The sequence below is a fragment of the Urocitellus parryii genome, chromosome 14 (assembly GCF_045843805.1).
Source record: "Urocitellus parryii isolate mUroPar1 chromosome 14, mUroPar1.hap1, whole genome shotgun sequence".
Lineage (NCBI taxonomy): Eukaryota > Metazoa > Chordata > Mammalia > Rodentia > Sciuridae > Urocitellus > Urocitellus parryii.
This window is the reverse complement of record NC_135544.1, coordinates 30126927-30142294: the sequence shown is the minus strand read 5'-3', so window position 1 is coordinate 30142294 and position 15368 is coordinate 30126927. Positions and strand designations below refer to the sequence as shown.

Below are 15368 nucleotides of genomic sequence, written 5' to 3'. Positions count from 1 at the left end.
TTCGCTTTCCTATCATGTGCCTTTGTTGCAGTCCTGCGGTGAGTGGCAGGCTGGCCCTTTGCATGCTCAGGGGTACAGTTAGCACATGGGTTAAGAATAGAGTGTCTTTGCAGCTGAGCACAGACCCATTATGGCAGCAGCACTTTTGGTTGATAATGAACTCCATATTCCCTCAATTTCTCTGTTTTGCAGATAATTGCAAATGATAGCTGTGAATCCACTGTAATCGAAGTACCTATGAATTTCATTTTATTCTTGTTCTTTGCAGGTATTTTAGGGTTGCTCTTCTTCCCTCCTCAACTGATGTCAGCTGTCTATTTCGAACAAAAGTCCATCCACCCACAGAATCTGTGCTGTTCAATGATGTGTTCAGAGTAGCCATTTCCCAAACAGCTTTGCAACAGAAGACGTTAAGAGTTGATCTTTGCTCTGTCAGTAAACACCACAGGGAAGAATGCTTGGTAGGATTCTTAATAATTACCATTATCAACTAACACAACCAGATATTCTTAGAATATGCTTTCTAGTTGCTGTTCTGCCAGCAACTAGACTAAATGACTGTAGACCTGTCTAACACCTCGGGACACGTCCAGTGGCTGTTTCTTTTCTTTTTTTTTTTTTTTCCCTGAAGTATTGATTTTTGTTCTTACCTTTATTTTAGACCTTTAAAATCTGTTTATCAGTTATGATAAACTTTCCATTTCTACTTTGACTAAACAAAAACTTTTACCTCTATTATGACCAGAACTTACTGTGTATGCTTTTAGTCCCATTGCCAAGTCCTGTGCTGAATACCCTGTGTGTTATCTCCTTTAATCCCTATGACAGTCTTAGGAAAGATGGATTATGGAAGGTGTGATCATCTCCTACTTTCAGATAAAGAGCTGCTTAGAGAGGGTTTCACACCTAGTGAATGATGGAACCAGATATCAAAGAGACAGCCCACACATAATTCACTGTTACAAATTCAATAAGCAAGACACTGAAAATATATTCAGCTCAGTTTCCCCTGCCATGATATTAGAGCTTCTAAAGAAAAAGTGTAACTGTTTAGAACAAAATGTTTAAATGCTATAGCAAAAGATTCCATACTTAACTAATAGTAAGTTTAATATATTGCTGTGTACAAAACCTGTAAAACCATCACTTACTGGTAAGGCTGGTGTTTAGAGGTGGGCCTGTGTGGTCAAAAACTATGAAAATGTCCAGCTGAGCTTTTCTCTGTGGTATAATAGGAAGCACACACATTTCATGATGAACAAAGCTAATTGTGATAATCTTAATTTTTACTTGAAAAAAAAATGTGTGATACTATTTTCTGGCAATAAAGCAAAGATGGATGTGTTAGGCTATCAGAAAGGCTTTGGTATAATGTCACTTTTATGTATGTCAGAAGCTCTATTAAGTTAATAAACATGTGAAAGGGGATAGCCTTTTAAAAAATAATATAGTTGGATTTACATTATGGCTATTTGTGATTTGGTAGAATATGAAAACCTTTAACCTTTACTGTTTTGGGGGTTTTTTTTGTTTGTGTTTGTGTTTTTTTTTTTTTTTTTTTTTGCTTTGTTTTTTGACATTCTGCCAACTTATATATCCAAAGAAATTTTTTTTACTGATTTCTCATTAAAGAACCAACATGGAACTTTTGCTTGTTTTCAGACTTTTCAATGGATAATTTTATTGTGAGTAATAATGAATTCACTCTTATAGTGTATTATAAGAAGTACCATGGTTTAGACTTATTTACTTATTTATTTATAACTTTTCTTTTTTTTATTGTTGGTTGTTCAAAACATTACATAGTTCTTGATATATCATATTTCACACTTTGATTAAGTGGGTTATGAACTCCCATTTGCAGAATCACATCAGTTACACTTCCATTGATTTACATATTGCCATACGCGTGTCTGTCGTATTCTGCTGCCTTTCATTTGCACAGAATTCCGTATTTACAAAAATTACACTTAGTCATTAGGTGTTAGCAAAATATAATCCTAGGATTGGCTTTTTAGATTAGAGATTATAATCATAAATCATTTCCAGGTTTTTTCAAAACCCAGCACTTTATGAGTATTGCTTTAAAAAAACAAAAAAGAAGACAAGCTCACCCAATGATCTTTATCATGTTAGAGAAAACATATACTAACTTAGCATTTTATTCTCTCTCTCTCTCTCTCTCTCTCTCTCTCTCTCTCTCTCTCTCTCTCTCTCTCTCTTTTTCCTTTGTTTTCTTTCATTTCCCATAGGCTGGAACTCAGATCAGCCTGGCTGACTTACCATTTTCTAATGAGATTTTCACTCTCTGGTATAATTTGCTTCCTTCCAAGCAAATGCCTTGCAAAAAGAATGAAGAAGAAAATGAGGACTCTGTATTTCAATCAAACCAGCCATTAGTAGATTCAATAGACTTGGTAAGTCAAAATTAGAGAAAAGTCATTAAATGTAATAAAGTAATGTGAAATATGCAAGGAGACCAGCAGGTTTTTATCCACTCTCATGGTCCTTCCTTTTTTCCTTTCAGGATTCTTTTATCCCAACTTCCTAAAAAGAAAGAAAAGTGATCACATCTCCTTCCATAAAAATAAACTGATGTGGAGGCTTTATTGTTTTAAATGATTGTGGAAAACCTTTGGATTTAAGTTTGTGCTTTTGTATATAGTGTTCACATACTTGGTTCCACTGTCAGCTTATACATTTGACACTCATATATTTTGCAAATTTTAAATTATTAATCTAAAACAGTATGTTAATTTTCCATTTATAATATCAATATCCCTAAGTATTTTTCTATCAAAAGATTTATTGAAACTAATAGTCATATCTTACTGCTTCAAAAATTTATAAAGGGGTAATTTTTGAGGCCATTCATCAATTATCTGGCATTTGTGCATATTGCTTCTGAGTTCAAGTTTATTTTAGGTTACCTACAAAGAAAGAATTCACTAAGTAAAAATCAAATAAGCAAGTATTTATTGATCATCTACTATGTGTGAGAAACTAGTGGACATTGTGGTAGGTGGTAAAAGAGAAACAAACATGGTGTAGATTTTATATTACATGCCCAGGTTTGTAGTATACACTAAGTAAGGCATATGAAATGATTTTTATCTTCTTTCTGTAAGTTTTTAAAAACAGAATAAGGTGTAATTCATATACTATACGATTCACCCAATTATCATGTACAATTCACCCACTTAAAGCACAAGGCTTAATGTACTTTTCACTATATTCACAGAGTTGTACAACCATATCTACAGTCTAATATTACTACATTGTCATCATCTCAAACAGAAGTTCCATACCCATGAGCAGTCACTCCCAGTTCTCCTGAACACCTTTCTCCCAAATAACCGTGAATATTCTTTCTCTATAAATTTTCTTATTCATTTATTATTATACATGAAATAATACCTTATTTGTTCTTATAACTGACTTCTTTTATTTAGCATATTTTCAAAGTACATATGTTAATATTTCATTCCTTTTCATCCTCAAATAATATTCTGTTGCAAATGTACCATGATTTGTTTACCATTCATTGGCTGATATGCATTTGGGTTGTTTACACTTTTTGACTATTATGAACGATGCTGCTAGGAACATTCATACACAAGTGTTTGTGTGGACATATGTTTTCCTTTCTCTTGGGCATACATGTGGAAATGGAATTGCCTTCTTGGATATTATACAATATGTTTTAACATTTTGGGTGACTGCAAGCTGTTTTCTTGGTAGAATGACTTATTTATCTTTTTAGGATTGAGTTATATAAGTTCTGTACATATTCTTTCTTCCTTTCGTTCTTTCCTTTCTTCCCCTTTCCCCTTTCCCTCAAACTCAGGATTTCAGGCAGTTGCTTCATCTTATGTATTTTTGACTTGACACTCAACACAAGTCCTTTATCAGATAAATGATTTATAGACATTTCCTTTTCACTCTCTTGATGATTTCATTACTAGCACAAATGTTTTTAATTTTGATTAAAATGTATGCCGTTGGAGCATATTTTTATTCCATTGCTTGTCTTATTGTATAATATCCAAGAAGGCTTTGCCTAATCTGATATCACAAAGATTTCTCCTGTGTCGTCTTCTAAAAGTTTTAAAGACTTTTACGTAGGTTTTGGTTTACTTCTACTTGTTTATGTGTGATATGAGGAGAGGGTTCTATTTCATCCTTTTATATGTGGATACACAGTCATCCCAGCACCATTTATTGATTAAAAACTATTCTTTCTCCATTGAATTATCTTGATACCCTTGTGAGAAATCAGTTGATCATAATTATAGGGACCTACATATCTAGAAGCTCAATTCTGTTCCAGTAATCTACATATAAGGCAGTACCACACTTCCTTAATTACTGTAGCATTGCAGTCATTTTGAGAATAGGAATTGTGAGTCTTCCAATATTTTTTTCTTTTTCAATATTGTTTTGAAAAAAATTAACATAAAAAAGATTGTTTGGATTATTCAGGGTCCCTTGCATTTCCATATGAATTCTAGTATCGGCTTATCAATTCTGAAAATAAAACAAAACAAAAAGACAGGATTTTGATAAAGCAAGCATTAACTATGTAAGTCAAGTTAGGGGGTATTGTCATCTTAAATTTTAAGATCCTTGCATATGGATTGTCTTTACATTTATTTAAATCTTAACCTAGTTTCTTTCAACAATGTTTTTTAACTTTTGAGTCTAAGTTTTTAAATTTCTCTTGTTAAATTTATTTCTAAGTGTTTTTATTCTTGTAGATGCTATTGTAAATGGAACTCTTAATTGAGTTTTCAGAGTGCTCATTGCACAACTGATCTTTATCTTTCATTCTACAGCCTTGCTGAATTCATGTATTAGTTCTATTAGTTTTGTGGTGAGTTTCTTAGAATTTTTTATATGTGTGATCATATATTATGCAACTAGAAATGATTTTATTGCTTCCTTTCCAATTACGTGCATTTTATTTCTTTTTCTTGCCTATCTGCCTCAGCTAGAATTTCCACCATGGTAATGAAAGAAGTGATGATTGTCTTGTCCCTGATTTTAGAAGGGAGGCTTTCATCTTAAGTACGATCTTTTTGCTGTAGGTTTTTCATTGATGCCCTTTACCAGACTGAGAAAGACTTCTTTCCCTAGTTTGTTGAGTGTTTTTAACATTAAAGTCTATTGGATTTATCAAATGCTTTTTCTACATCTGTTAAGATGGTCACGTGTGGTTCTTGTCCTTCATTCATTTTACTTGATTTCTCAAGTGTTAAATTAATCTTGCATTGCTAGGATAAATCCCACTAGATCTTTGTGTCAATCCTTTTTATGTTATTGGATTCCATTTGCTAGTATTTTGTTGAGGATTTTTTGTCTGTATTCATAGTTTTCTTGTGATGTCGGTGTGGTTTTGATATCAGGGTGATTCTGGCATCATGGAATGGATTAAGAGGTGTTCCCTCCTTTTCTACTTTTGGAGGTGTTTCAGAAGAATTGGTATTCTTTAAGTGTTTAATAGAATTTACTAGTGAAGCTATCTGGGCTGGGACTATTCCTTTGTGGGAAGTTTTTGTTCTTGTTGAAATCCTCTCTTTTCTAAGTCTCTCATACTTTGGTTCTTGAGTCAAGTTTTGTACTTGGGTCTTTTAAGGAATTTGTCTATTTCAGCTAGATTATTTAATTTTTTGGTATATAATTGTTCATAATATTTTCTCATAATATCTTTCAGTTTGAATTTACGTAATTTAAGCATTTTTCTCTATTTATCTTGGTCAGTCCAGCTAATGTTTTACTAATTTTTTTTCAATGAACCAGCTTTGGTTTTATTTTCTCTAATTTTGTTCTCAATTTAATGAATTTCCACTTTAATCTTTATTATTTCCTTTTTTCTGATTGCTTTAGATTTATATTGCCCTTCAAATTTACATTTTCTTAAGGTGAAAAGTTAGTGATTTGATGACTTTCTTCCTTTTTAATATAGGTTCTTAGAGCTATAAATTTACCTTTAAGCACTGCGTTAGCAGTATTCCATAAGTTTTGGTGTGATATATTTCAGTTTTCATTCATCTTAAGATGTTTTCTAATTTTGTTTATTATTTATTCTTTCATCCTTTGGTAGTTTAGGAATGTGTTAGTTTCCACACATTTATTAAGCTAAATGATTTTTGATTTTTTAAAAATTCTTAATTTCACTTCAGTATAGCCAAAAAGCTTAATTGGTATGATTTAAGTCCTTTTAAACTTATTAAACCTAGTTTTATGGCCTAGTATATTCCAGGGAAGATATCATACATACTTGAGAGAAGTATTTATTCCGCTGTTGTTAAGTGGAGTGTTCTATAGATGTTTTGTTAGCTTTAGTTGATTTATAGGGCTGTAATATAAATACATTTTATTGCACTTTTTATTCTAATTCCACTCTATGGTGTGTTTCTTTTGTGAAAAGAGGTAATGAAGAGGTTCATAACAAGGTGCATAAATCTTACATGAATCTAATGAGTTTTCATAAAGCAAACAATGTCTATGTAGTTACTATCCCAAACAATTATAGTATATTGACAGCACTCCAGAATTCTTCCTTGTATTCCATCCTAGGCATTTCCACCTTCCCCTAAAGTTAATTTCTATTCTGAATTATCACACCAGATATTAGTTTTGCCTGTTGTTGTCATCCAATGTATATATTTTTTTATCTGGTATCTTGTACTTAACAGTATGTTTCTGAGAGTCATCTATGTTTTTCTGTATAATTACCATTCATTTATGCCCATTCTTAGTTGATAATTTATAATATAATTATATCAATGTATTTATCCCTTCTACTACTGATGGACATTTGAGTTGTTAATAATTTAGGGGTTATTTTTAATAGTGCTATAGCATTCTTTTATATATATCTTTTGGTAAAAATACTCTTATTTTAGTTATTTTGGTAGGTGTATCTTGTATATCTAATTTGCATTCCCTGATTATAATATGCTTAATTGCTAAATGAATATCATCTTTTATGAAGTATCTGTTCAGAATTTTATCCATTTTTTAATTGTATTATCTATGGTTGGAAGGAGTTCTTGGAATTTTCAGTATATGAGTATTTTCAAATTAATTGATCACGAATATCTTGAATTCTGTGGCTTGCCTTTTCATTTTCTTAGTGATGTCCCTTGGTGAATGGAAATATTGTTTCAAAGAAGTCTTATTTATCCATTTCCCTGCTATTTAAGAACAATTTGCCTTTACCTGGGTCACAGAGATGTTTTCCTATATTGTCATATAAAAGCTTTATCATTTTTCTTTTACATTTAGACCTGTAGTCCATCTGAAATTATTTTTTGCATAAAATATGAGGTAAGGGTCAAAGTTCCTTTTTGTCCATATGGTTAATAGTGCTGTTAACCCATCATTATTGAAAAGACCATCTTTCCCATCTGTACTGCATTGTCATCTTTGTCATAATTCAGGTGACCTCTATGTGTGTGTCTGTTCCTGAATTTTCTGTCCTGTTTCATTTTCTATCTTTGTGACAATACTGTACTCTTTTAAAGTGAAGGCTTTCACTAATTCATCATTTAAAATGATTGGGGAGGATGGTCACAGATAATCATTATTCGATTAAGGAAGTTTCCTTTCTAATTTGCTGGAGTTCTTTTTTTTATTATTTTTAATTTTTTTCACTGTAGATGGATACAATACCTTTATTTTGTTTATTTATTTTTATGTAGTGCTGAGGATCAAACCCAGTGTCTCACACTTGGGAGGCAAGTGCTCTACTGCTGAGCCACAACCCCAGCCCCTGGAGTTTTTATTATATACAAATATTGAATTTTATCAAACATTGTTACTGTATCTTTTAAGATGATTATGTTTTTGGTCTTTCTTTTTTACACATTAATATTCAAATGTTAAACTGCCCTTGGAATCTTGGGATAAAACAGACTTCATTTGTTGTATTACAGTTTTTACATATGTTTTTGGATTTGGTTGATGTTTTGCTTGTTTTTTTCATTTATATTCATAAGAGATATTAATCTTTACTTTTCTTCTGATGTCACTGTGTCATTGTGACTTTTTGGCATCAAAGTTTTGTTATCTTCATAATGTGTTGGTAAGTATTTCTTCCTTTTTACTATTATCAAAAGTTTTTATGAGTATCTTATTTTAATTAATTAATTAACTTATTTATTTATTGTGACAGTACTGGGGATCAAACCCAGGACCTCACATATGTTAGGCAAGTGTTCTACTCCTGAGCTACACCTGCAGTCCTGTCAATTTAATCTAAATTATTAAAATTTGTCATAAAGTTATCCATTCTCTTATTTTTCAAGTATGTTAGAACTTTGCTGTATTCCATTGCATTCCTGATATTGGTGACTTCTGCCTATTTTCCCCTCAGTTTTATCAGAGACATGTTAAACTTTTAAATTTCTTTTGAAGAACTAACTTTGTCCTTGTTGATTTTTCTCTGTTGTTTATTTGTTTACTGTTGTATTAATTTATTTTCCTTTGTGTGTATATGTGTGTGTATATATATATATATATATATGTATGTGTGTATATATACATACACACACACACATATATACACACACATAAAGGAAAATAAATTAATACAACAGTAAACAAACATGTGTATATATATACACACACACACACACACACACTTTTTAAAAATTTTTTAATTTTTTTGGTACCAGGGATTGAACCCAGGGGCACTTAACTACTGAGCCACATCTCATTTAGGGACAGGGTCTTTCTGAGTTGCTTAGGGCCTTGCTAAGTTGCTAAGGCTGGCTTTGAACCTGTGATCCTCTTGCTTCAGCCTCCCGAGCCACTGTGCCACCTCACCCAACTTTATTGATTATAATTTACATTAATTGTACAAATAAATGGGTTTCAATGTGGCATTTGCATACATGCTTATATTCTGCATTGACCATATCCATGCCCACCCTTACTTCTACCTTCATATTCTCTCCCCTCTTGTTCCTCCTCCTCTCTCCTTCTCCCCCTCCTCATCCCTAATAGTCCCTCTTCAAGTCCTTTTTTTAAGTTTCCACAGCTTTATTTGTCTTTCTACATCTAATTTATTTTACTCAACATGATGTCCCTCAGTTTCATCCACTTTCCTGCAAATGACAGAATTTCATTATTCTTTATGGCCAAATAATTTTCTGGAGTTGGGGGTAAGTGGGGGAGAGAGGGAGATGTGTGTGTATGTCTGGGTGTGTGTGCACGTATTTTCTTTATCTATTCATCTGTTGATAGGCACATAGGCTGTTTATATAATTTGGCTATAAACATGGGTGTGTAGGTATGTAGGTGTCTCTTGTATGCTGAATTTATTCCCTTCAGGTATATTCCCAGGGGTGGTGGGAAGCTGGATCATATGGTAGTTGTATTTTTAGTATTCTGAAGAACCTCTGCATTCTCTTCCATGGTGCCTGTACTAATTTATATTCCCACAAAGTGTTTAAGGGGATCCTTTTTCTCCATGTTCTTACCAATGTTTGTAATTTGGGGGTTTTGTTTTTCATTATTGTTGTTTGTAATAACCATTCTGAGTTCAGTGTTATGGAATTACAATTAAGTTTTGATTTGCATTCCCCTGATAGCTAAAGATGTTAAGCACTTTTCATATATTTGTTGGCCAATTGTACTTCTTTTGAGAAGTGTCTGTTTAAATCATTTACCCTTTTTGATTGGATTATCTTGTTGTTAAATTTTTTTACTTCTTTATATATTCTCTGTATTAGTCCTCTGTCAGGTGAATAGCTGACAAAGATTTTCTACCATCTGAGTAGTTTGTCTCTTCATTCTGTTGTTTCTTTTGCTGTGCAAAAGCTTTTCAATTCAGTGTAATTCCATTTTAATTCTTGATTTTGTTTTCTGAGCTATTGCATTTCTAATCAAGAAATTGTTACCTGTGCCAATATTTTGAAGTATTCTCCCTGTGTTTTCTTCTAGCAATTTCAAAATTTTAGGTCTTTGATCCATTTTGAGATGATTTTTGTACAGGGTGAAAGACTGGTGTAGTTTCAGTCTTCTTCGTATGGATATCCAGTTTGCCCAGCACCTTTTGTTGTAGAGGCTGTCCTTTTTCCAGTATAAGCTTTTGGCACATTTGTGGAGAATCAGTTGATTGAAAATGTGTGGATTTATTTCTAAATCCTCTATTTTGTTCCATTGTTCTGTGTGCCTTTTAATGTGAATACCATGCTATTTTTGTTACTGTGGATGAATAGTATGTTTTGAGATCAGGTATTGTGATACTTCCAACATTGCTTTTTTTCCCATTGATTTCTTTAGCTATTTAGAATCTTTCATGCTTCCTTGTGAATTTTAGAATTATTTTTCTAGTTACGTGAAGAACATTAGTATTTCCACAGAGGTTGTATTGATTCTGTGGAGCACTTTGGATAGTGTGGCCAATTTAACAATATTAATTCTCCCAAGTCATAACATGGGAGATCTTTCCACTTTCTAGTGACTTCTTAAATTTTTATTTGTTTAGTGTTTTATAATTTTCATTGTAAAGATTTTTCACATCTTTAGTTAGATTTATCCCTAGATATTTATATGTGTGTGTATATAAATGAGATTATTTTCCTTGTTTCTTTCTCACTGAGTTCATTATTGTATATAGAAAAGCTCCTGGTTTTTGTATGTTGATTTTGTATATTGCTAAGTTTACTAAATGTATCATTTCTAAAAGTCTTTAAGTAGAATCTTTAGGATTTTTCACATAGATTCATATCATCTGTAAACAGGGATAATTAGACTTCTTTCCTATTTGTATATCTTTAATTTCTTATTTTTTTTCTCTTGCCTAATTGCTCTGAGTAAAATTTCTAATATTATATTGAGTAAGAATGGTGAGAGGACACCCCTGTCTTATTCCTGATCTTAGAGGAAATGCTTTCAGTTTTCCCCTATTCAGTATGGTGTTGGCTATGGGTTTGTCATGTATAGCCCTTATTATATTGAGGTATTATCCTTCTATACCTAGTTTATTTGAGACTTTTTCGTGAAGGGATGTTGAATTTTATCAAAGACTTTCCCTGCATTTATTAAGATAATCATGCGATTTTTATCCTTCATTCTGTTTATATACTGTATTTTTTTATTTGCGTATGTTGAACAATCCTTGCATCCCTGGAATGAAACCAACTTGATTAGAGTATATGATGAATTTGATTTACTCATATTTCATTGAGGATTTTGCATCTGTGTTCATTAGAAGTATTGGTGTATAGTTTTCTTGTGTGTGTGTGTATTTGTCAGTTATGGTAACATGGTAAGAGTGTATTGTTCAGTACTATCTTTATACAGTGAGTTTGGAAGTGTTCCTTCCCTCCTCCTCCTCCTCCTTTTTTTTTTTTCTTTTTTATCTTTTTGTACTGGGGATTGAACTCAGGGGCACTCAATCACTGAGCCATATCCCCAGCCCTATTTTTTGTATTTTATTTAGAGACAGGGTCTCGCTGAGTTGCTAAGCATCTTGCCATTGCTGAGGCTGGCTTTGAACTCATGATCCTCCTGACTCAGCCTTCCAAGCCCCTGAGATTATAGGTGTGCACCACCGCTCCCGGCTCTTCCTATTTTATCCACTAGTTTGAGTAACATTGGTGTTAGTTCTTTTTAAAAAAAAAATTGATACAATTCAGCAATTGATCCATCGTGTCTTGGCTTTTCTTGGTTGGGGGATACTTCATTACTGCTTCAGTTGTCTACTTAGATTTTTTATGTCCTCTTGATTCAATTTTATAGGTCATAGGAATCTAGAAATTTGTCCATTTCTTCTAGATTTTTGCAGTTATCTGTTGTAATGACTCCTCTTTTAGTTCTAATTTTTTTTATTTCGGTCTTCTCTTTCTTTTGGTTAATTTAGCTACAGGCTTGTCAATTTTGTTTTGTTTTTTTCCAAAGAACCAACTCTTTGCTCCATTGATTTCTGTTAATTTCTTTCTACTCTGATTTTGTATTTTTTCCTTCTACTAATTTGGGGCTTTTTCTTCCCCTTCAGACCTTTATTATTTATTTGAGATCTCTATTTTTTTATTGAAGGCACTCATTGCTATAAAACTTTCTACTTTGTACTGTTTTTGGTGTATTCCCTGTTCTTTGCTCTGTTGTGTTTCCATATGATTCAAGAAATTTTTAAATTTCCCCTCTGATTTCTTCAGTGACACACTGTTCATTCAAGAGTGTACTGTTCAATTTCCATGTGTTTGTATAATTTCTAGTTTCCTTGCTATTCATTTATGGTGTCATTCCATTGTGATCAGATAAGATGCAAGAATTTTTTTTTTAACTTAGTAAGGCTTGCTTTATGGCCTAATGTATTGTGTATTTTGAGATAGTTTCATGTGCTGATAAAAAGGATGTATACTGTCAAATTATTCATTTTCTTTAGAGAACTCTTCTTTTTTTTTTTTTATTATTATACATTTGTCTCTCCCATATCCCACGCAGGCAATGGAAGCTGGATTCCCCTGTGTGGAGGGGACTGGCTGAGAAATACGGGGAAAAATCACATGACACAGAAAATAGTTTTAAAGAGCAGGGGCAGGATGGCTCTTCAACCTTAAGGGTTGAGCTTCTACCCTGGAAAGAGAGCTTGAGAGCCCTCTTTATTTGTATGGGGGAACTTCAAAGGCTTTCTACAGAATGTTCTTCACCAATTAATGTAGGAGGTAGGCTGTCCAGTTCCCACTGGGTCACGCCCAATTCTGAAACTTCAAGATCAGTTTTCCTAGCCGACTAAAAACAGAGGTGATGTGTATTGTGCAATTCATTGAGTGGGAGGAGCCACAAAAATAGCTTGCAATGCCAAACCAAAATCTCCTTGGCTCCAAGGCCCTGTGAAGATGCTCAGATAGTTCAGGGGTGGCTCCCCACTCACTGGTTTACTATTTTGCTAATTTCTGCTCTTATCTTTATTATCTCTTTGTTTCTACTTTCTTTGGGTTTAACTTGATATTCTTTTTCTACATTTTGAAATGGATGCTTACATAATTGTTTTATAATCTTCTTTTCCGATATATGCTTTGAGGGCTAAATAATTCTCTTTGAGTACACCTTTGGCTGCTTTTCACAAATGTGATGCAACATCATGAAATAATCTTTTAATTAAAAACATTTTATTATTTCCATTGTGATTTTTTAAGTCCATAATATTTTTAGTACGTTTACTTAATTATCAAACATAGTTCTCTGTTGTAGATTTCTAGTTTTATTTCACTGTTTTCAGAGAATACATATTATTCAATCATGTATTGAGACTTGCTTTATGACTTAGAATGTGGTAGGTTTTTGGTAAATCTTCCATAACTTTTGAAAAGAATGTATGTTCTGTTAGTCAAGTTTGCAATTTTGTTTCTAAAATTTTCTGCATCTCCAACTTTTTCAGTTTGCTAGTGTTATCAATTATTGAAAGGTAATTTAAAATATAACTAATTATGACTGCAACATAAGTTTGTTTCTTTTTTTAGTTCTGGTAGTACTTACTTTTTGAATCTGTTATTAGGTGAATATAAATTCAACATTTTATCTTTCTATTCAACATAACTTTATTGTTATGAAGTACCTCTCTTTATCTCTAGTAATGCCTCTCGTTTTAAAATATATTTTGTCTGGTATTGGTAAAGCTATGTAAGCCTTTTTTACTATTAATAGTTTCTTCATGGTTTAAATTTTTTCCCATTCTTTTTACTTTCTGACTCCACAAGTTCTTAAAGTGTACCACTTTTAAATAATATATATATAGTTGGTATTGATACTATATAATCTTAAAATCTTCATCTTTTAATTGAAATACTTAGTTCATTAACATTTAATTCTATTGATATACTTGGGTTTGGACCTATCATCTTACTGTTTATTTTCTTTTAGTCCCATCTTTGTTACATTTTTTTCTCAATTTGGATTAATCACATTTTTTTAAATTCCCTTTTCTTCTGTAAATTATCAGTAACATTTGCACCCCCTCCCTTGCCCCACTACCCCACGGGGGATGCATTCTAAGACTCCCCAGTGAGTGCCTGAAATTGCAAGTATTACTAAGCCTGTTATGTTTTGAACATGAAGTGTCCCCCAAAACCTCCTCTGTTAATGCAGGAATATTCAGAGGTAAAATGTTTGTATCATGAGAATTATAACCTAATCAATCCATCCTGGTTTGAGTGGGCTAACTGGGTAGTAACTGTAGGTAGGTGGGGCATGGCTAAAGGAAACAGGTCATTGATGGTATGCCCTGGAAGGATGCATCTTCCCTGCAACTTTTTCCCACCCTGCCCCTCTGCTTCCTAGTTTTTAATCTGAGTATCTTTTTTCCTCTGCATCCTTAGCCATTATGTTCCACCTCAGCTTGGGCCTAAAGCAATGGAACCAGCTGACTGTGCTCTAAACTCTGAAACCAGTTGCCAAAATAAAATTTTTCTCCTCTAAATTGTTCTTGCTCAGTATTTTGGTCACAGCAACAAAAAGCTAACTAACACAGAGCCCCTACATGTACTAAATTTTTTCTTATCCATACACAGATTTACTATCTTTTCCATCTTAACTAAGCACATATCAGGTATTGTATAATTTTTGCAGTTGGAGGTGTGATAGCAAAATTAGCTCTGATTTCTTTTTTTTTCTTCAGAATTTCACAGGATGTTCATTCTTCCCATACATCTTAGCAACTGCATATCTTTTTCTTTTCTTCCCTGATTAAATAGTCAAGAACTTTCACCTTTTCATGTAAAAGAAATATTTAAAGATTCTCTTTGACATATACATATTGCCAGTATCATTACTCTTCTACTTCATGGCCATTATTAAATAAAACAAGGGTATTCTTGAATACAGGCACAGTGGTGCCATGACCATCAATCTGCTAACTGAGATGGCAAAGCAACTTTTGAGAAGGTAGCATAATACAACATTGAAACACTAGACAAGAAGATTCCCTTCCCAGGCAAGACAGGATGGAGACAGCTAAACATTTCATAATGCTACTCAGAATAGCATGCATTGTGAACCTTATAAGTTGTTTATTTCTGGATTTTCCATTTAATATTTTTGGACAGCAGTTGGCCATGGGTAACTGAAATCATGAAATACAAAACCACCGATAAGGGGAGGAATACTATAGTTTTTTATTTTTATGTTGTTTCCCCGGTGAGTACAACATGTATCCCTAACTTACTGGAACCTACCTTCAATTAATGCCTTTTCTTTTTCTCAGACATTCCAATGGTTTTAAAAGAATTTAATTCCATTTTCTCTTTTCTTCCTTCTGTGTGATTATTCTTATGTGTTTTATTTACCTATAGTGCATATCCCTCTAGACATTATTATTATTGTTTTTTTAATTGTCAATCTAAATATTCAGTTAG

The 15368-nt window shown here is 32.7% G+C and overlaps 1 protein-coding gene across 2 annotated transcripts in view; it reads left to right on the top strand.

Moving 5' to 3' along the window:
* The window catches only part of Wwc2 (WW and C2 domain containing 2), a 225408-nt gene that overhangs the window by 168267 nt on the left and 41773 nt on the right, over positions 1–15368 (top strand). For both annotated transcript variants that reach the window (XM_026400593.2, XM_026400594.2), the window contains exons 15-16: positions 269–461; positions 2253–2417. In XM_026400593.2, the coding sequence (XP_026256378.1) occupies positions 269–461; positions 2253–2417 (358 nt within the window). The remainder of the gene's footprint in view (positions 1–268; positions 462–2252; positions 2418–15368) is intronic.